The sequence below is a fragment of the Drosophila hydei genome, unplaced genomic scaffold (genome assembly GCF_003285905.1).
Source record: "Drosophila hydei strain 15085-1641.00,03,60 unplaced genomic scaffold, DhydRS2 tig00000063-arrow-pilon, whole genome shotgun sequence".
Taxonomy (NCBI): Eukaryota; Metazoa; Arthropoda; class Insecta; order Diptera; family Drosophilidae; genus Drosophila; species Drosophila hydei.
Window position 1 is genome coordinate 9,836,237 of NW_022045657.1, and position 18,815 is coordinate 9,855,051.

At 41.9% G+C, this 18,815-nt stretch overlaps 8 protein-coding genes across 12 annotated transcripts; 4 read left to right on the top strand and 4 right to left on the bottom strand.

Annotated features, from left to right (window-relative positions):
- Positions 1-19: 19 nt before the first annotated feature.
- On the bottom strand, positions 20-2,638 carry LOC111602706 (testis-specific zinc finger protein topi). Its single transcript, XM_023319944.2, has 3 exons — positions 1,203-2,638; positions 873-1,144; positions 20-810 (listed from the first exon to the last, which is right to left on the bottom strand). The coding sequence occupies exons 1-3, from the start codon at positions 2,582-2,584 to the stop codon at positions 77-79; spliced, it is 2,388 nt and encodes a 795-aa protein (XP_023175712.2). The 5' UTR covers positions 2,585-2,638; the 3' UTR covers positions 20-76.
- Positions 2,639-4,015: 1,377 nt separating this feature from the next.
- Positions 4,016-7,253, top strand: LOC111602754 (formin-like protein 14). Of its 3 annotated transcripts, XM_023320006.2 has the most exons (6): positions 4,016-4,220; positions 4,541-4,795; positions 4,887-5,333; positions 5,398-6,429; positions 6,489-7,118; positions 7,175-7,253. In XM_023320006.2, exons 2-5 carry the CDS (start codon positions 4,553-4,555, stop codon positions 6,657-6,659), a joined length of 1,893 nt encoding a protein of 630 aa, XP_023175774.2. In that variant the 5' UTR covers positions 4,016-4,220; positions 4,541-4,552; the 3' UTR covers positions 6,660-7,118; positions 7,175-7,253. The 3 variants fall into 3 exon arrangements, with proteins under 3 accessions (XP_023175774.2, XP_023175777.2, XP_023175776.2); XM_023320009.2 differs by lacking the exon at positions 4,541-4,795 and having other exon boundaries at positions 4,019-4,220; XM_023320008.2 differs by lacking the exon at positions 4,016-4,220 and having other exon boundaries at positions 4,446-4,795.
- LOC111602756 (flavin reductase (NADPH)) lies at positions 7,135-8,381 on the top strand. The gene is made up of 2 exons (XM_023320010.2): positions 7,135-7,369; positions 7,428-8,381. The coding sequence occupies exons 1-2, from the start codon at positions 7,297-7,299 to the stop codon at positions 7,967-7,969; spliced, it is 615 nt and encodes a 204-aa protein (XP_023175778.2). The 5' UTR covers positions 7,135-7,296; the 3' UTR covers positions 7,970-8,381.
- A 531-nt stretch (positions 8,382-8,912) lies between these two features.
- Positions 8,913-11,631, bottom strand: LOC111602726 (N-alpha-acetyltransferase 80). Of its 3 annotated transcripts, none has more exons than XM_023319971.2 (3): positions 11,231-11,631; positions 10,096-10,201; positions 8,913-9,999 (listed from the first exon to the last, which is right to left on the bottom strand). In XM_023319971.2, the coding sequence occupies exons 2-3, from the start codon at positions 10,126-10,128 to the stop codon at positions 9,496-9,498; spliced, it is 537 nt and encodes a 178-aa protein (XP_023175739.1). In that variant the 5' UTR covers positions 10,129-10,201; positions 11,231-11,631; the 3' UTR covers positions 8,913-9,495. The 3 variants fall into 3 exon arrangements, with proteins under 3 accessions (XP_023175739.1, XP_023175740.1, XP_023175741.1); XM_023319972.2 differs by lacking the exon at positions 11,231-11,631 and adding an exon at positions 10,904-11,018; XM_023319973.2 differs by lacking the exon at positions 10,096-10,201 and having other exon boundaries at positions 11,231-11,628.
- A 46-nt stretch (positions 11,632-11,677) lies between these two features.
- On the top strand, positions 11,678-13,168 carry LOC111602723 (mediator of RNA polymerase II transcription subunit 6). Its single transcript, XM_023319968.2, has 4 exons — positions 11,678-12,338; positions 12,399-12,573; positions 12,630-12,735; positions 12,797-13,168. Exons 1-4 carry the CDS (start codon positions 12,148-12,150, stop codon positions 13,084-13,086), a joined length of 762 nt encoding a protein of 253 aa, XP_023175736.1. The 5' UTR covers positions 11,678-12,147; the 3' UTR covers positions 13,087-13,168.
- On the bottom strand, positions 13,093-15,249 carry LOC111602718. The gene is made up of 3 exons (XM_023319964.2): positions 14,376-15,249; positions 13,480-14,310; positions 13,093-13,422 (listed from the first exon to the last, which is right to left on the bottom strand). The coding sequence occupies exons 1-3, from the start codon at positions 14,932-14,934 to the stop codon at positions 13,166-13,168; spliced, it is 1,647 nt and encodes a 548-aa protein (XP_023175732.2). The 5' UTR covers positions 14,935-15,249; the 3' UTR covers positions 13,093-13,165.
- A 92-nt stretch (positions 15,250-15,341) lies between these two features.
- Positions 15,342-17,215, top strand: LOC111602724 (synaptosomal-associated protein 25). The gene has a single exon (XM_023319970.2). It carries the CDS (start codon positions 15,646-15,648, stop codon positions 16,282-16,284), a length of 639 nt encoding a protein of 212 aa, XP_023175738.1. The 5' UTR covers positions 15,342-15,645; the 3' UTR covers positions 16,285-17,215.
- LOC111602721 (mannose-6-phosphate isomerase) lies at positions 17,188-18,791 on the bottom strand. The gene is made up of 3 exons (XM_023319966.2): positions 18,666-18,791; positions 17,935-18,553; positions 17,188-17,878 (listed from the first exon to the last, which is right to left on the bottom strand). The coding sequence occupies exons 2-3, from the start codon at positions 18,509-18,511 to the stop codon at positions 17,265-17,267; spliced, it is 1,191 nt and encodes a 396-aa protein (XP_023175734.1). The 5' UTR covers positions 18,512-18,553; positions 18,666-18,791; the 3' UTR covers positions 17,188-17,264.
- Positions 18,792-18,815: the final 24 nt, after the last annotated feature.

An 18,815-nucleotide genomic window follows, 5' to 3' on the forward strand; every position in this document is an offset into this window, starting at 1 on the left:
TGCGAGTCTTATGAAAATCAAAATGCAAATTTGCTTTATTTTTACTGGTACACTATACAATATTTATTACATATAGTTAGAAATAAAACGGTTGCGAAGTATTATTTTCTACCACAACCACTTTGACATTTTCATTGTTTTCTAACTGGAAGGGTTGTTGCTCGATTGCTTCTGTTCCCTCTAGGTCTACGAATGACATAAGCTCTTGCTCGTCACTAAGAGGCATTGGAATATTTTGTACAAACTCAGAGCTTTCGCCAAAATCGCTAGGATCCAATTCAACCATATCAAATTGTTGCTCATGCGCCATGGGAGATGTCGGCGAATGCATAGATGCCTCTGCCGTCGAATCAACCACAAATTCAATTCCGCCCTCTTGCATTTGCTTAGCCTTTAATGCAGCCGCCGTTTCCAATTCGAACTTTTGCATTTGCATCATCAGGCGTGCATTTGCATCCAAGTGCGAGTGACGCGCCCGCACATGCTTATCCCGATCGCCACGCTGCCGGAATGTCTTTGTGCAGAATGGACAATCATAGGGCTTCTCGCCTGTGTGAATACGCTGATGATTCTTTAATGCATCAGCGCGATAAAAACGCTTGCCGCACTCATCGCACTCGTAACGCCGCTCGCCCCGATGTATGAGTCGATGTTGGTAGAAGACCGAGCCGGTGAGAAAGCGCTTGCCACAGACCAGGCAGTGATACGGCCGCTCACCCGTGTGGCATTTTCGTATGTGATCATTGAGATCTGGGCGTATGGTGAACTTGCGGCCACAGTTCTCCTCCTGGCAAACGAAGGGCTTCACACCTGGCGAGTAATTCAACATCATAAGCTACATACAGGCCGGTTGCATTTGCATTGCCACTTACCTTGGTGGAAACGTAGATGCTGCCACAAATGACTAGACTGCGTGTAGGACTTGCCACAAATGTCGCAAAGATATTGCCGCAAACGGCCCATGGTGGTTGCGTTCCCGCTGTTGCGCAGCTCCTTCTCACGTTTTTTCTTATTCAGGTGCTTCTCCTCGTAGTGGGGTTGTATCTCGTGAGCATACTCAAAGTTTGTGGCGCAGAACTCACACGGCAACATGAGGCGCTTGCCACTCTCGCTGAGCCGAGGAAAGTAGTGATAGCAGCTATAGCTGCACGGAAGGCAGAAGGTGCAGATGCAAATGTAGCTCAGACTCTAAACACACTTACCGATGCTCCTGGAGGAGCTCCACATTGGAGAACTTCAGCTCACACACGTTGCAAACAAAAAATCGATTCGGCTGCGCCTGCAGCTGCTTGAGTCCCTCACGCATGTAGACACAGTCGGTCTGATAGTGGACACTGGCCTCCTTGGCGGTGGTCATTCGCAGATCGCAGGCGGTGCACTCGAAGCGACGCTCCGGCACATGTGTGGCCGAGTGCACCAGCAAGAAGGACACATCCGCAAAGATGAAATCGCAGAACTCGCACTGCAGGACATTGCCGAGGACAAGCGTGGTAAAGTATTCGTCATCGTTCTTGAGCGACATCTTGCCCAGCTCAGCGGTTATGGACAGCAGCCGATCGCCCTCCAGCATAAGCTGTTCCAGCTGACTCTTCAGCACTGCTTCATCCTCGACCACAGATTCGGACTCATCCACGTCCGTTGCCGACTGGTGCACAAAGATGTGCTCCAGCGCAAGTTTTACGTCATAGAATATACGGCCACAGTGATTGCATTTAAGCACCACTAGCAGCCCAAGAGTCGAGGGAGCCGTGTGCTGTTGCTGGATGCTCGTCTGAGTGGGAATGAGGTCAAGCGCATGCTTCTCCATGTGACGGACCAGGCCAGAGGTGTGCACAAATTTGCGCTCGCAGATGCTGCATTCGTTTGGCCCCTTGGCGGTGGTTTTCTTGGACTTGGAGCTATCGAAGCCCGTCTCAAGATCGTACTTAAGCTCGTCCTTCATGTAGCGACGGATGCGCACCTGGTTCTCAACGATGATACGTTCGCTAGGCGTCCTTCTGGGTGGCGTGGATGCCTTCTTCTCCTGAACAATTGGTGCCCGAGTATTGGACGTTGGCTTCTGCTCCGACTCATATTCACAGTTGTGATCCTGAAATGAGGGCGTGTCAAAGAGGCCATTGCAATTGGAGCACTTGATGAAGCGAAAGACACTCGATTGCGGCATTACAGGTCGTGGCTGAGACGCCGCCGGCTGCGACGGCTTTTGGACCACAGGCTCAGGTGGTGCGGCACTCTTTTCCGGGACGGTCTTCTTATTATTCACTCCCGACAGAAACTCGCGTAACTTTTCTTGTTCAGCCTCGGGATCAAAGTCCACCTTGCCATCAGCCTCTTGCAGTATTTGCTTCAAAGCCGGATCAGCCAGTGTGCGCTCCACAGCCTCGTCGGTGGGTATCGGAACGCTCGATTGTATCTCAAAGAACTTGGCCAAATCCTCGTGGCTAACAATGCCATCTGTCTCATTGGACACCAGCACGGTGGCACCCGGCTGCAGCTCATCGCTATTCACAACCAAATCGCCATCGAACTCAAATTCAGCCATTAAGAACTCACCATCCCCGTACAACACTAAGTTCGGATCCATTTTCTATTTTTTGATATCTTTAATTTTACCTAGTTGCAATGCTCACTGTCAACCAGCTCGATTTCAAATGAAGTGCCTGGCAAAGTGCTCTCCTCCTTATTAACAAATATCTCAGAGGAAGCGTAGAAAAGGGTTGCTTTGCACTCAGGTTGTCAGATTGATTGACAACATGGGCTATAAGTAACGTTATTTTTGAAGACGTGTCATCGCCAGTACTTCAAGTTCAAATCTTAATTATAAGAGCTGAAGGTAATGGGTAAGTGCTTACTTATACTAGCAGCAATATTCAGTTATAAAGCAGCCCTCGCAAATGTTTTATTTATAGTTCTGTTAGAGTGGTAAAGTGGAATACGAATAGGTCTAACCATACTGACTCGCAAATATACCATGTATGTATATAAGAACTCTGCATATCAATATCCTGAAAGCGGAAAAAACATGTTTCAGACTCCAGCGCTCGCAGGTTACGAGATTGACGCATTCAAGTAGACAAACAGGCTGCATCGATTTGGCTCTTGATCGTGATCAAGAATATATTGAATGGAATGGATCATGCCTTCTTCTGCATGTTAAATACATTTTAATAAATAAATCTATTTTAATCGTGATTCCCATCCTTAGTGGGTTCCAAGTGTACGCATAACCTAGCCTTAAGTTGGCTTGGCCAATAATCCTTAAAGACTTTTGACAGCTTTAATAAAGAAAAAACCTCATGGAAGACCTCAAGAATCGAAAATAGGCAAATAAAAGAATAATTTTAATAGTTATGACAGCCAACGGGTTTTTTTATGAATCAGTACTTTCATGTCAAATTCCAAACATATTTTCGTTATCTTCCGGATATTTCTGTCACTAACTGGCTGATAGTATAAAAGTGAATGTTTTATATTTAGATATTTTTCAATAGCTTCAGCTTTCTAAATTTAGAAATTCAAATTTCAATTTATATATAGCAAGAGGTCAATTTATGTTATAACAATAAAACTACAATTATTTAAAAATGTTTTGTTTTTGTAGTATTACAAATATTAAACAAATGATAAAGTAGTGCTTCAGTTTACTTGGCTTAAGCCATGTTTGGTCAGATAAATGTAAGTATTAAGAATTTATATTATTATTATATTATTATATTATTATATTATATTTCTACTTCAGTTTCAGAATATCAGCGTGAAATGAACACTAAGCAACTGTGCACGGTTAGTCATTTTATAGCTGAGATTAAATTTATACTATGAAATACTAGGCCGTACAAGCTTAATTCCAGATATATATATATCTAAGATAATATTATAAATTGAAATATTTATATATATAAGCAAATTTATTTTATATATATGTATATATGTGATGTTGATTGTTTACGTTTTCTTTTGGGCTCAAGCTGTCGATGCCAAACACCGCTCCAGGTGAAGGTGATTACTGGGCGGCAGTTATCAGTGTCTGCGTTTCCAGATAACAAGCTTCGCAAAATGAGCAAATGAGTAAATGCGGTGACATACCACCTCCGCTAATCAGTGCGATACCTTAGTTTGGGCCGGACAGCACGGTAAACGCCTACGGCATCCAGTTCTATACGCCAATTTGTCGCTCGACAGCTGCAAGGGTCCGCCCTATCTTACAAGCTTGGATTACGGTAAATGAATGAGAGGTTATCCTATGCATATAGACAAAAGAAGACGCCAGAGTAACTGGGCTTTGGCACATGCTTTCTGTTCGTCTTTGTCTTTGGTGGTATGATTCACCAGCAAAGCAACAATAGAAATCCGTAATTTGATAAAAATAAAAAAATAAAACGAGCTGCGCGAGCATTTCTTATCGGCGAATTGCTAGAAGATAATGCGCCACCGTGGATACGTATACGTATGGTTGCCTGGCATAGCCCAACGTTTGGCCGTAGTAGCTCTTTAATAGCAGCGCCATTAATGCAGTGCCCGTACACGTATCGCATTTCAGGGTGTTAAAAGCATGGATGTGGATAGGGCTATGTACGCCTACATCTCCGAGCCAGTGGAGTTTAGGCAGCTGGAGGGACAGCCCATCGACTTTCGCAAGACGTTCGATGTGCGAGGTCTCGGCACCGATGAGATGCTACAGTTGTATATGCGCAAGGCCCACCTCTCCGACGAAGTTGAGCACATGCCGGCAATGCAGCGACGCGCCTATGTCTATGACATAATTAGAAGCCATAAGGGGCCTGGCTACTGGGTGGTAATTGCCAATAGAGCCCGCAAGCCAAACATCAGCAGAATTCATATGACATCATGATCAAACCCATCCTGCTTTTCTCTTCTTCTTATAGCCGCCCTGCATGCAGGTGAGCAGCAACGTCTTCGCCCAGCCGCCGCCAGCAGTTCTACCACCGCCTTTAATCAAAGCATCGCCGGGCAGCGAACGCCGATTCATTGGAGACGGTGTCAGCCTCAGTATGAGCAAGTCATCCTCGTCGAATAGCCTGGGCAGCTTAAGTGGCGGCCCAGCCGCCGTGCCTGGGCCCAGCTTTGCCACCAGCGTCGTGGTCAGCAACAAGGGCTCCAAGTATGAGATAAGCGGGCCCGTCGACTTCCACCATGTATCTGGAGACACTACACGCGATCGCACGCGCAATGCCTTCGATTTGAACGCGGGGGCCAATGACAACGTGCTTAAGAAGTACATGATGGAGCGAGGCATTACCGAGGAGGATGTTGCCGGCATCCGAAGACAAGATCTGATTAAAAATATTGTCCACTCCAATTTCACCTGGATGGTATGACCACCACTTAAGACTAATGTGTCCAAAGTATAAATGCCGCCTTAATTCCGCTTTCTAGCCCAAGAAGCAACAAATGCATGGACAGGAGACAAAAATGCCAAAGCTTGTTTATGCCACCATATCCACAGATAATGAGATCGCGCCACGTCCAGCTCCACCACCAGCGCCACCTGCACCAGCAGCTGCAGCAGGTACCGTTAGGCAGCCTCCTGCGTCCTCTGCCTATTCCAACTACACCTCGCTTACATCTCGTTTTGTGGACATATCTGATATGGACTTGGCTCCAGCACAGCCGTACAACAGGCAGCAGGAAGTAGGTACAGTAGTGCCTGTTCAGTTGCAGCCAGCGCAGCCAAACAGACCCAAAATACCACCTCCGCCCTCAGCAGTGACTGCGGACAATACGCTCGCCTATCCAGCAGCTGTAGAGGTGCGTCCCACTCGACCAAAACCGCCGACCGAAACTTATGCTACGATTGCGCCTCAAACTCAGCGCAAAGTGGGTACAATGCGAGTGGCTCCCCCGGCACCGCCAAAACCAACGATTGTGCCCAGTGGAAACAGAACCCCAGTGGAATTTTCACCGGTTAAGCAGCCACCTCCAGCGCTTGTTAAGCCAACACCTGTCCATAACAATGGCAACCGAACCCCAGTGGAGGTCTCGCCGCTTAAGCAGCCACCTCCAACGCCTATTAAAGCCACACCTGTGCAGCCCAGTTGGAACAGAGCCCCAATGGAGTATCCATCTGCTAAACAGCCAACTCCACCGCCTTTAAAGGAAACGCCTGTGCAATCACGAATGCCTCCTGCACAGGTGTCTCAAAAACCAAAGAATTCCACACATATTAGTAATAATGCGAACGTTCCGCCACCTCCGCCACCACCACCACCAGCATCGGGTGCACCGCCACCACCGCCTCCTCCACCTGCATCAGGTACGGGTGCACCAATGCCACCACCACCGCCACCAACGTTTGGAGTTGCCCAGCCGTTGACAATTAAGAAGTCTGAACAACCAAAGGTGGCTGCAGCCCCGGCTGATGATCGTGATGCTTTCTTGGAAAGCATACGTCAAGGCGTAACACTAAAGGTGCGCAATAATCCACTTAATTTATTTTTCAAAAATTTTACAAATTTTCAATTTTGCAGAAAGTCAATCAGAAAGCAGCGACGATAAGTGGCGTAAAACCCCGTGCTGAAAAGAAGCCAGCAACAACGGATTTCTTGAGCGAGTTAAAATTGGGCATTACACTGCGACGTGTGAAAAATCCTGCAGATAATCCCTATTCAGCGGTGAATTCGGAGGAATCGCATGCGTAAGAATTGCGCGCGTAACTTTTTAAATTAATGGGGCAACGCTTGACTCGGTGGCCAAGCTGACCACCTTATTAGAATTAAGTCATGTCTTTAAATAGCCTGGTCACCCTAAGAACGTAATTTTGAAGTTACTTTTTTAAATTATAAATTGTTATAATATACGTTATCTACCTTATGTTATTATCTATCTACGATGCATTATCAATATTTTCGCTTATTACGCATTTTATATTATGCCAAACATTCAACAATGCATATCGGACACTTAGATAACCCTGTTCAATTTGAAATGTCTTCATGACAATTTACATTTTGTAGTGAACTTCTGTAAATAAAAGTATTTGTGGAGGGGAGTTGATAACATATCTTGCTGATTACTTTTTTAAAGCCGGCGCTTACGAACACTGCACACAAATATGCGTCCAACTGTATGTGTGAGACATAATCAGCTGGACTACTCAGGTGAGCACAGTCGGCAGCAGAGCAGAAACAGCAATCATTTTTGATTTTGATTACAGCTCGATAAGTCTGGAAGTTGCCATTGTGATACTGCAATTTTTAGATTCGACAACTGAAAAGTGTTCGCTGTAGGGCATCTGGCTTTTATTTCGGTCTAACAGAAGGAACTAATTGGAGCATTATGCAACGGATTGCTGTCATTGGTGGCACCGGCATGACCGGTCAATGCGTAGTGGATTATGCGCTAGAAAAGGGTAATGTACAAAGACCTTTGTAAATGAACTAAACTGAACTAACCAAAATGTTTTTTAGGTTTGAAGATTCGTTTACTTTACCGCACAGAGCCCACCATTCCCGAGCGCTTCAAAGGTAAAGTTCAATTAGTTCAGGGCGATGTAACCAATATTGACGACGTTAAACGTCTGATTGAGGGCGATGGAGGAGTCGAAGGTGTTTGCGTTATACTCGGCACACGCAACAAGCTGGAAGCCACAACGGAGCTCTCTCGTGGCACTGAGAACGTAATAAAGGCAATGAAGGAAGCAAATCTCAAGAAATTCTCCATTGTAATGTCGTCCTTCCTTTTGCGATCTCTTAACGAGGTACCTGCTGTATTCCACAAACTAAATGAGGAACACAGGCGTATGCTTGATTTGACAAAAGCATCCGGCTTGGACTATGTGGCTATATTACCACCACATATCGCCGATGAACCGGCCAGTGGCTATACCGTGGTGCACGATGAAGCACCCGGACGCTTGGTTTCTAAGGAAGATTTGGGAAAATTCATTGTAGATTCTTTGGATCAGCCTGAACATTATGGCAAAGTTTGCGGCATCGCCAAAAGCGCTTAACTGATACGCTCAAATTGATGATCAGCATGACATCAGCAAAATAGTATCCCTTCCGCATATAAATGGGTCTCAACTTGCAGTTGGTTCTTCATAAACGTACAATTAGCTATGCTATTACAGCCTTATAAAGGCAACTAACAATAATATTTTATGTATTCGTACTTGTATGGGTCTGCGTGTGTGTATTACGTATGCGCACTGTAAACTTTCCTTTTTAAAACAACAAATAAATAAATTTAAATTGTAATTACGTGCGATATCAATTGGCAATCGGCGCTTGTTCGGTCAGACACCTGAAATTTCAAGCCATTAGCAGCTGTCGTACAGCACGTCATGCAGGTATTTCGAAAATGTGCACCTGTAGAAATCTTACACAAACCAACAAGAATTATATGAGGCCGGAGATCAACCTGCTGCTTCCGCTTTCAGGCCCAATGCCAATATTCATTAAGCAAATAAACGAGAATAATACGTGAGAAACCTACATGTACCTAAGTACAGGACTCAATCGATATATTGAACTTATTGCTTTGTTAATATAAAGTAATATAGCTGATGTGATTAGGAGATTCTCAAAATAATATTACGATATAAATGCCAATTCTAATGTAGTTATTTTGTTTTGAAAAATATTCCTTCTATCAATAGTTCACTGTACGCACCCATACACCCATACATCGGCATACTGGCTCTCAGTTTCGTGCACGATTCTGGTGTATTTTTGTGTAACTGAAAAAATGAAGAAGCTTTCGGCTCTCTCGTTGGGCAACCGATGTGCCTCGCCTATTTCAGATGCAGCTGTAACAAAAATAACATTACCGGGCACACATCAATTTTTGGCTTGTCGCAGCACCGTGAACTTGAACTTGTCATAGATTTCTCACGACAGATTGCAGACGAATGTTTCCGTTTTATCTTCCGTGCATTGCAAAAACACAATGTGTTTAAAATGTCTACAACTTTAATATAATTTATTGCCATACATTTGTTGCTTAATGCTATGTTTCCAATCTCGATATGTATATCTATGCTACGGTTATTTGGAAGATAATTGAGCTATCATATGTAGGTAGATAATGTCTAGTTAGCGTTCGAGCAAATAACACCACAACAAATCATAAGAACATAATCATAAATTAATAATAACACAAAACTAAATTAACATAAATATATTATGAGCAATATATTTTATAACACGCTAATAATTTGTGTGTATTAAAGCATTGTCCGATAAAGGTAACAAAAAATACATGCGGAAAGTAATATTTAAAAATCAACACGAGCGTAATATGAATGTTTACGGTTTTTCTTTTGTAATCGTAATGGAATCAGAAGCAAACGCTTAAAGGCTGTGACGGCTCTACCGCTGGACAGTATTTATATATATATATATTATATATGTTAAGGCCGAAGCCCAAGCGTTTGCCCAATTTGACTAGTTTAACTGACACGCTCCGCTCCACGTCAAGTTGGAAGCGCTCGCAGCTTGGTTAGGCCAATACTACTACTACTACTGGTGCTGACGTCTATAAGACCTTCTTCATGTATTTCTTGTTTAGATTTTGTAAGCTTGGCAGCTCGCAGTGGCGCGGTCCATACATAGAAACAGGTGCACAGTACTCATACCCAATGCGTTCGTAGAAACCATCCTGATCGATGGTCGACAAATAAATGGTATTTAAGTCGAGCACCACACGGCAATAGTCCTCGGCAAACTTCATTATCAACTTTCCAAAGCCTTGGCCACGATACGTCTTGTCCACAACAACAGACTCCACAAAGCAAGCCTTCTTTTTGGATGTGATGGGACTCAGCTTCAAGTGCGCTATCACACGGCACATTCCCTCCGTGGTCAGGACCAGGCTGCAAGGCAGAGTATCACAAGAAGCTTGCAGAGAGCGCATGCGTGCAGTCTCGGAGCGCGGCCATTCGGAGTTGATGAGCGCGCATGTATCCTTCATTAGCTCGGGAGCGTTGTGTATTGGCACCACATTGAACGGACTGCCAGAAACATTGAACGGTGGAAGCCCCTGTAAATAAACCAAACAAATTACTAACACGCCCATAGGTCTGACAGTTAAAGAAATAAATCGTTTTTTTTTTTTTGCTATGAGTGGTCCAGCTACCTCATAGTACGGCTCCGGTTTAATATAACGCATATCGCCTTAACTGATAAACTAATTGGGCCGACGGTTGTTGTGCCAGCATCAGGCTACCAAAGTGTGACAAAATCTAAAAGAGAACAAATAAAATTCTATTCGTTTCCAATGGATGTGCAGCTTATCTACGACTTGCTAAAATAGTTCTGATTTATTTACACATGAACAACTGGAATATATGTATTTATAACATAATGGCTATGAAGGAAACAACATTACAATTTGTACACATTAGACAATTGCTTTGGACACCATGGGAAGCACAACGCTGCGTAAAGTGTAAGAGTTTTCGTATAACTATATTTAGCAATTAATTCAATACAGCCTCAGTCTCAAAACAAATAATACATAAAAACTATTTATTTTATGTTTTTAAGAAAAATACAACTATAGCTTATTCTAGCTTTATTGCTATCATTTCTACTTTTTAAAAATGAGTTTTATTAAAAAAATTAAATAAATAATAATATGAATATAAACCCATCATCTTATCTTTCACTATTATATAAATATTATTTTTAAAAATGTATTCTTGAAGTTGCATTTTCCAAGCATTGAACTTGAGTCTAAGTTGCAAAGCTTTGAGATAAGCTAAAGAGATCTTTCGCTAATTATAAACAAAGAAATTATATTACTTCTGTATATATTTATAAATAAATATATTTAATTTTAGTGATCGAGACTATGTGGGCGTAAAGTCATGGATAACATACACATTTGTACATACATACACATATTCTAACATACATATGTACATTACTACACAACTACATACATATGTGTGCGCATAGTTTCGTCCGCGAAAATCAAGGTGAGCCATAAAAAGTTTTTCTAAACGTTAACGACACTTGCACGACCTTGACTGGCCAAATCGGCAAATAGTATAATGAATAATCATATTTCAAACACATTCTTTGGGATAACTGGGCTATGATTGTGGCATATGACAACCAACACTCATACTTATGTATATATGCAGAGCCAGTAATGAAATGAGTTGTACACGCTTGTAGAAAAAACAGCTAATGCACACACACACACAAACTTAAAGTCGATTTAATTGTTGAAAAATGCGTAATAATTATTGATTTTTGCTGTTTACCATTTCGAGCACTCGTTGCTCTTTGCGTTGTTGTTCCTCACGAGCGCCACGACGAAATGTACAAAGCGTACTGATATAGTTTCCAATTCTGGCGATCCGCAGAAATGGGCCAAGTTCCGCAGGCCGAGCAAAATGTTTAATATACAATTGATGTTGATGATAATGTTTGTGTATTTGTATTTGTGGCGGCAGTGACGGTGTTGACGTTAACAACAGTATACGGTTGGTTGATTTTGTACAAAAGAATTGGTTTGATATGTATGAGTTAGCCCTGCCTCTATGTTTTAATTCAAATATGAGTTTAATTTAAACTGCAGCCGTTACGCTTTGTTTTATTTTTAAACATTTTGCTTAATATTTTCATGTGTGTGGAGCGATGGTATGTTGCCACCTTGTTGATAAATGCATCGCACTGCCAACTTTTTAGTAAAACGAATCGGCTGGCCACCACAAATTATCGAGCGTTTATAAATACATCGGGAATAATAAACAAAATATAAATAACAAAAAGTGGACTACTAGCGCTTTACGGCAGACGGCTTACACATAAATAATAAGACACATATACTGCAATTAACAGTTTAATAGTGAACTTACAGCGACCTAGTGCCGTAGTAATTGTTAAGGAGCAGCTGTTGAATTTTCTCTTCGCGACACTGAAATATTTATTACACAACAAATAAATCAAATAACGACATATCGACAATGTGCAACATTATAAAATTGGCATCGTAGTCTATAAATAATTTGTAAACAAACTGAGAAAGAGGAAAGACGCTCGCTCAAATAAATAGCAACAAGGCATTGACTTTGACCCACTGATTGATCTGCAATTGTATTCTGTCATCGGCCGACGTCGACGTCTACGAAATAAACGTACCGCATACCCAACAGATTCACGTGCAGCAGCTGCTCAAATGGCAAATCGACAAATGGCGCAGGCACCAGAAAATCACTTACGTCTATCCTGGCATGATACTCAGATGATGGCCACACTAAGTCCACAGACAGTAATGGACTATTTTTGTCGAAAGAGCAACCCGTTCTATGACCACATGTGCAACAATGAAACGATACGAATGCAACGTCTAGGAGTCGAGCACTTGCAGTAAGTGCTTAGCGCAGTTAATAAAAGATTGGGATCTTTCTACATATCATATGTTTGCAGTAATATGCTTGGCATGGAGTATATTTTGCTTCATGTAGCTGAACCCATTCTCTATGTCATCCGTAAGCAGCATCGGCACAGCCCCTCAGAGGCTACACCAATTGCAGATTACTATATAATTGGAGGCACTGTGTACAAAGCACCCGATCTGGCAAATGTTATAAATGCGCGTATAGTAAGTATGATGCCTCCCAATTTTCACTATACGATTCTACAATGATATACCTGCAGCTCAACACAGTTGTAAATCTGCAGTCCGCATTCGAGGAAGCCAGCAGCTATGCGCGCTATCATCCCAACAAGGGATACACTTGGGACTTTTCGTCTAACAAAGTTTGTAAGTAGTATACATGTTCTCTATTTGCAAGGAAGCATAATTCCTCACATATTGCTTATAGTATCGGACAAGTCTAAAACTGACAAAAAGGATTCCAATGCAGCCAAGGATGATAGCAGTGGCACTCTCTTTCAAAAACAACGTGTGGATATGTTGCTGGCCGAATTATTGCGTAAATTCCCACCGCCTATACCACCAATGCTGCAAAATTTGCAACAGCCACTCCAAGTTGGCCCAGGCGCCGATGTTGGTATGGGTGCAAATTCGGCAGAGAATAATGCCATTGGGCCACTAGATGTGGCAACAGAGAGCATAGACATGAAACCGCCGCCTGAGAAAAAAACGAAATGATGTGCGACCGTTTAAATTATTTAATCGTATATTTGATATTAACTGTAAAGTAAACACAACTTAAACTAAGGCATTTGATTTAATCTTCATCTAGAGCACTCAGTGCATTAGTTGTGACCGACTTCTTGTTTTTTGAGTGTACTGTCAGGCAGTGGTTGGTATAATCGAGTATGCTCTTGAATGACTGCTTACAGATGTGACAGGGCACAGATTTTGTAGGCGTACGATATACGCCAGCGTGGGCCACACGCTTGGGAGCCTTCTTAACCGATGGTGGTGCCATTTTTACATCTTTACGTGCTGGGTCCGTACCTCCACAGCTATTGTTGGTGGTGGCTACAAACGCAGAGAATGTAACAAAGGAATTTCGCCCCGTCCTCGGCTTAAACTTACCCATGGGCGGTTGTTTCTCTAACTTTTGCATTATGCTCTCTCGCGGCTTTGAGTTGTCGAAGCTTACAGCTGACGAGCTGGGAACCAGCTTAGGTAGCTTAGCCTTTTTAACATGATTTAACTCAGTATATTCAAGCTTGCGCTTCTCGCCGGGCGGTATTTTGTCACAGTTCTGCATCAGATGTATGTGTAGCGCGCGTTCCAGGACAAACTTTTTGTCACAATATTTGCAGAAAAATGAATTCTTGTTTCTCGTAATTAGCGCACTCTTCAAGTGTGAATCCATGTGCGTATCAAGCAGGTTTTGCTCACGGAAAGTGGCACTGCATAAGCGGCATTTAAATGTATTTATTGGACGAGCAGTTACAACAGCTACATCCACAGCAGAATGTGTTGCCTTTACAGTGATTTCCTTGCTAGAGGTGATTTGAGACACACGAGGCAACAAAGACTTTCGGTATCCACTATTTCCTATAGCAGTCTTGGACGCGGGCATGCAACTGCGGCGACCAATAGGATTACCTGTAGCTAGTTTACGCGCTGGACTATTCAATGTGGTTTTCACAACAATCGACATCCGCTGCTTAAATGTTGTGCCACTAGCTGTGGGCAGGAAGGAGCGGCGCGGGCGAGGCAAAGCAACTATGGGCAGCTTTGTTGATTTTTCGGGCTTTGTTGAGCCCTCGGTAAGCTTGAGAGCTTTAGCGATCAACTCGGAAACTTCATTGACCATGTCAGTGACCTCAGCCACTTTTATTTCCTTTATGTCCTGTTCGACTGCAACCAATGGAGATGTAGACGGCATAGTTATGGACGGATCCTCATTCGAAACTGAGTAATTAAAAAAACTTCATCTTTAGCTGCTAATTAAGAATAAATATAATTTTATATTTTACCTTCCGTAATATTTTCTAGCACAACATTTTCGCTCAAAGGGTAAATATTACTCTTATTGTTGTTTTCTTTCACAGAATTTTCCTCAAGCGTAACATTTGTCTCACTGAACATCGTATTAGTCTTCACAGTGGAGGCTGTGGCGTCAATAGTGGATGATAATGTTGAATTCTGTTCATCTGGCTGTGCATTTTCCTTATCAGCGTCCATTGAAGTCACATTTTGACGCATGCAGGGCATTATGTTTTTTGTGGGAGTCGAGCACAATGCATTATGTTTGTTGAAAATACTTTTGTCAAAAGGGCGCAAAGGAGAGGCCTGATCTTTCGAAATGTCATTCTTCATTATAGTGTCAAGTATTGTTTTTACATCATTTTTCTTCTCCTCCAGGGTGTCGTCATGTATTGGGTCCTGTTCCATGTTTTGCATTTCCAAATAATGACTAGTTTGAGATGCCATCGCCGATTGCCATTTACTAGCCAGCGTGTCATCGGCGTCAAAGGACAAATACACACTGAGGCTGTCCTCACCGGAAGCAACTGAACGACGCGAATTCTCCATAGTTTTACTACAAACAAGAAATATTCACTTAATTTGGAATTTGTGTGAAACACAGTACGAAAACAATAAATCTTAGTTTATATTAAAAAAAGATTAAAAAATCGCGCTGAACTTCACTGACGCTTAGCCTTGGCTGTACCAACAACTATTCGTTAATATTTCAAATGTATTTCACAACACTAAACGCGCCAACTAGTTTTGAACGGCGTTAAAAATTAATCGCAGCTTCACAGTGAGTATTAAAAAGACTTTGTATTTTTCTTTTTTATTTCAATTATACATTTGTGGTGTTGCGTCTTTTTTCATATTATACTGATTGTTTGTCTGAAAATGTGCTAAAATTTTAAACTATCGACGCTTGCTATGATTTGATATTTAACAGCCCTGGCTTATCGGCTATCGGTCGAAGTTTACATATAAAGTTTCGATAAATCTTGTATATACACAATTGGTTCTTGTATTTGCATAAAAAGACTTGCCAAAATATTGTACAAACAAAATAAACTTTCGATCAATATTAATGAAATTTAAGTTCCTGTTCCTATTGTAGTGAAACGAGCTTAAAATAACGATAATTCCTATAACCACATTGAGGTGGCGTCAGCAGTGATTGTGACTCACTTTCCAAATTTTTCCCACCTACAAAAAAAAATCGCAACCACTTGCTAAGTCATCAGTTTGACGTAAACATCACATCTTAATAATCACGTAATGGCTGCAGTCGGAGAAAATGAACCACGCACGGAGTTGCAGGAGTTGCAGATTAAGTCTGGCCAAGTGGCCGACGAATCGTTGGAAAGCACTCGTCGTATGCTTAGCTTAATGGATGAATCTAAAGAGGCGGGTATACGCACTCTGGTCGCTTTAGATGATCAGGGCGAGCAGTTAGATCGTATCGAAGAAGGGATGGACCGCATCAATGCTGATATGCGAGAGGCCGAAAAGAATCTCAGCGGCATGGAGAAATGCTGCGGCATTTGTGTGCTGCCTTGGAAGAAAGTCAACATCAAGGACGACAGCGATAGTGCCTGGAAAGCCAATGACGACGGAAAGGTTGTGGCAAGCCAGCCGCAACGTGTTATTGATGAGCGGGAACGCGGTGGCATGGGAGCACCACCTCAATCCGGGTATATAGCTCGCATAACCAACGATGCACGCGAAGATGAAATGGATGAGAATTTGGGGCAAGTAAACTCAATGCTAGGTAACTTGCGCAACATGGCCTTGGATATGGGATCGGAGCTTGAGAACCAAAATAAGCAAGTCGACCGCATCAATGCCAAAGGTGATGCCAACAACATACGCATGGATGGTGTTAATAAGCGCGCAAACAGTCTGCTCAAGAGTTAAATGACAAAATTATAAGCACTCGAAACGATAATGATAAACTTAGCCAAAAGCAGCTCGTCCCCTCTCTTCACATACGTGGTACAACTTACTATCTCACAGAAACTTTCACAACCAACACAGAAACAGCAACAACAACAAGGAACAAATGTTGTGGGCACAAATATATAAGCAGTAGCGACTATATTAGTTGATATATTTTTTGCTACTGCAATATCTAACTTTATATTATACGTATATACTCGCTAAAGCAAAAATGGAAAATATCAACTAACGCGACTAACCCATCTATACAATAATATATACATATATCTACTTGTATACCTATTGTCTAACTAATAAGCACGCGTTTACGCGCCACCAAAAGTGAAACACAAATTTTATAATGAGATTTTCGTATAAAAGTATTTATATTTTTTTTTTGTACAAACTTTTTGAGGCATTTTCCGACCTTCATGAATCAAACAAGACAACTTTATGATGAAATATTTACAATTTGTGCGGCCCGAGGTGATGAGGCATTTATAAGGAGTCAGCGGAACGAACGCTTGGTTGGGACATATTAAATATTTAAGAGTAGTGTCATATTCGTAGCCAATTTATGTGCATTCTTTGTGTACGCCACTTTGTTAATACTATACAATATGTATATTGATGTACCCCTATCTATTTACAATATATACACAAATATTTATATATATTATATAGGTCGACCAAATTGTGAACCCAGTTATTAGATTAAGTCGCTGCAACTGCTTGTTTTGCAATAATCTATTTGTTTGTCTCAACACAAAATAATTTTCATGGAAATGTTTATTGTATCTGTATTGAACAATTATGTATATTGATTAGTTTTAATCCCGCTTTAAGAAATTATTATTGCCACTTAAGTTTCATTGTAGCTGTTATAAATTGCAACAATTTAAAAATTAAACGTGTGTTTGATTTATTTCAAATTACCAATCACTACCAATTTACAATCTTTACGCAAGTCGAAAATAATTATATGTTGCAATGTAAGCGGAAAAGTCATCTCCACAGTCTTCTCCGTGCAAAAATTCTATTTCGGGCGCTGCCTCGACTGGAATGTAGACAATGCTTCCGCGCGATACGGTAATTTCTTTGGGACCATCTTTGGTGTTTAGCTTAACAATCCGCACACCTGTTAACGTCAACATGATAGATCCATATGCTTTAATCTCTAGTTTGTATTTATCTACGGTGTGCCTTATAGCCACGTGCATTACGGCAAAGTCGTTAACAGGTGGCGCAAACACCTGTACGAAATCATCGATGCGATACGGAATAAATAGCTTGCATCGCGCAGGCTTGCCATCATATATCACGGATGCAATCAGCTGTTCGACATCTTTGTATTTGGGCGTGAGTCCCGCACGAATGACATTATCAGAACAGGCCATGCACTCCACACATTCGCCATCCAAATAAGCATGAATCTCATTGGCGCCCAAGAATATGGCCTGACCAGGCTGCATTCGGACTAGATTTAGAAAGAATAGGGATAGAACACCAACGTCACCAGGGAAGTCCTCATTGATCTTGGTAAATACACTCAACAATTCATTGCTCTCGAGCTCTATATAAAAAGAAAAAATTTTAATTGAAATGCATTAGCTAACTTTTCCGACTTGCCTTTCTTGTAGTTTGTGGCTATCTCTTTGAGACACGCGGCAATCTTGGTTTCATCGGATTTCATTAAGATCTCATAGCAATTCTTTAAGCATTCTGAATCTCGCTTTTGGTGCAGTTGATGAACTAGCTCCTTGCCGATGAGCTTGGATAGAGGCTGGAACTCGTCAATGTTATCGATGATGTCATCGATCGGTTGGAATCCAACCAATGCTAAAAAGGGTGTTAGGGCAATACACATTTCCGGCTTGTGGTTATCATCCTTATAAATTGTCGGTCGCTCCTTGTGCAGACGCTCGGCTTCGCATTTATTTGGATGCACTTGTATACTGAGTGCTTTTTTGACGCTCAATACCTTGAACAGGTACGGCAGTTGGAGCTTGATTGCACGGTCAAGAGTTTCTCCTGTCTCCTTAACAATCGAAACACCACAAAAATGTGTGCCCATCCACATTTCTGCATATGATTCGTTGTCATTCAGGATAAAATCCGGATCGTTTGCCATTGCCAGCTGGGCAACGGCAGAGCTAATGCCAGTTTTGCCCCATTCGTAATTTTTTACCCAGCCAGTCAGCTCCATTGTCTTAACGAGGAAAACTTTTCTTTCTCTACTGGGGTCAACCTGAAGGTGATAAGGAACATATGACTTCAACAGCTGTGCAGGGAGGTGGAATGGCTATCAACTTGTAGCTACGTGTAAGTTTTTGGAAATATGGCAATTCTAATCTACTCACCACGCCTACACCTGCGCATATAATAAAAAATTTTGAATTTTCTATTTTCTTTTAATTTTGATCTACATATTTTTAAAATGTCAGATAGTATGACCGCAAACGGTAAAATACTGCTTCTCCAATTAGAATCAATTACTTAAACAAATCCGT

Excerpts from the sequence above, each read along its gene's own strand:
- LOC111602726 (XM_023319971.2), bottom strand. The coding sequence starts at position 10,128 with ATGCGTTATATTAAACCGGAGCCGTACTATGAG. Across the intron at positions 10,000-10,095 it reads AACCGGAGCCGTACTATGAG|GGGCTTCCACCGTTCAATGT; the intron begins GTAGCTGGACCA and ends GTTTATTTACAG.
- LOC111602718 (XM_023319964.2), bottom strand. The coding sequence starts at position 14,934 with ATGGAGAATTCGCGTCGTTCAGTTGCTTCCGGTGAGGACAGCCTCAGT. Across the intron at positions 14,311-14,375 it reads GCTAGAAAATATTACGGAAG|TTTCGAATGAGGATCCGTCC; the intron begins GTAAAATATAAA and ends TTAATTACTCAG. Across the intron at positions 13,423-13,479 it reads AGAGAAACAACCGCCCATGG|CCACCACCAACAATAGCTGT; the intron begins GTAAGTTTAAGC and ends CTGCGTTTGTAG.
- LOC111602721 (XM_023319966.2), bottom strand. The coding sequence starts at position 18,511 with ATGGAGCTGACTGGCTGGGTAAAAAATTACGAATGGGGCAAAACTGGC. Across the intron at positions 17,879-17,934 it reads AGCCACAAACTACAAGAAAG|AGCTCGAGAGCAATGAATTG; the intron begins GCAAGTCGGAAA and ends CTTTTTATATAG.
- LOC111602756 (XM_023320010.2), top strand. The coding sequence starts at position 7,297 with ATGCAACGGATTGCTGTCATTGGTGGCACCGGCATGACCGGTCAATGC. Across the intron at positions 7,370-7,427 it reads GGATTATGCGCTAGAAAAGG|GTTTGAAGATTCGTTTACTT; the intron begins GTAATGTACAAA and ends AATGTTTTTTAG.
- LOC111602723 (XM_023319968.2), top strand. The coding sequence starts at position 12,148 with ATGGCAAATCGACAAATGGCGCAGGCACCAGAAAATCACTTACGTCTA. Across the intron at positions 12,574-12,629 it reads ATGTTATAAATGCGCGTATA|CTCAACACAGTTGTAAATCT; the intron begins GTAAGTATGATG and ends ATATACCTGCAG. Across the intron at positions 12,736-12,796 it reads CTTTTCGTCTAACAAAGTTT|TATCGGACAAGTCTAAAACT; the intron begins GTAAGTAGTATA and ends TATTGCTTATAG.
- LOC111602754 (XM_023320006.2), top strand. The coding sequence starts at position 4,553 with ATGGATGTGGATAGGGCTATGTACGCCTACATCTCCGAGCCAGTGGAG. Across the intron at positions 4,796-4,886 it reads AGGGGCCTGGCTACTGGGTG|CCGCCCTGCATGCAGGTGAG; the intron begins GTAATTGCCAAT and ends TTCTTCTTATAG. Across the intron at positions 6,430-6,488 it reads GTCAAGGCGTAACACTAAAG|AAAGTCAATCAGAAAGCAGC; the intron begins GTGCGCAATAAT and ends TCAATTTTGCAG.
- LOC111602724 (XM_023319970.2), top strand. The coding sequence starts at position 15,646 with ATGGCTGCAGTCGGAGAAAATGAACCACGCACGGAGTTGCAGGAGTTG.
- LOC111602706 (XM_023319944.2), bottom strand. The coding sequence starts at position 2,584 with ATGGATCCGAACTTAGTGTTGTACGGGGATGGTGAGTTCTTAATGGCT. Across the intron at positions 1,145-1,202 it reads GAGCTCCTCCAGGAGCATCG|CTATAGCTGCTATCACTACT; the intron begins GTAAGTGTGTTT and ends CCTTCCGTGCAG. Across the intron at positions 811-872 it reads GCATCTACGTTTCCACCAAG|GTGTGAAGCCCTTCGTTTGC; the intron begins GTAAGTGGCAAT and ends ATTACTCGCCAG.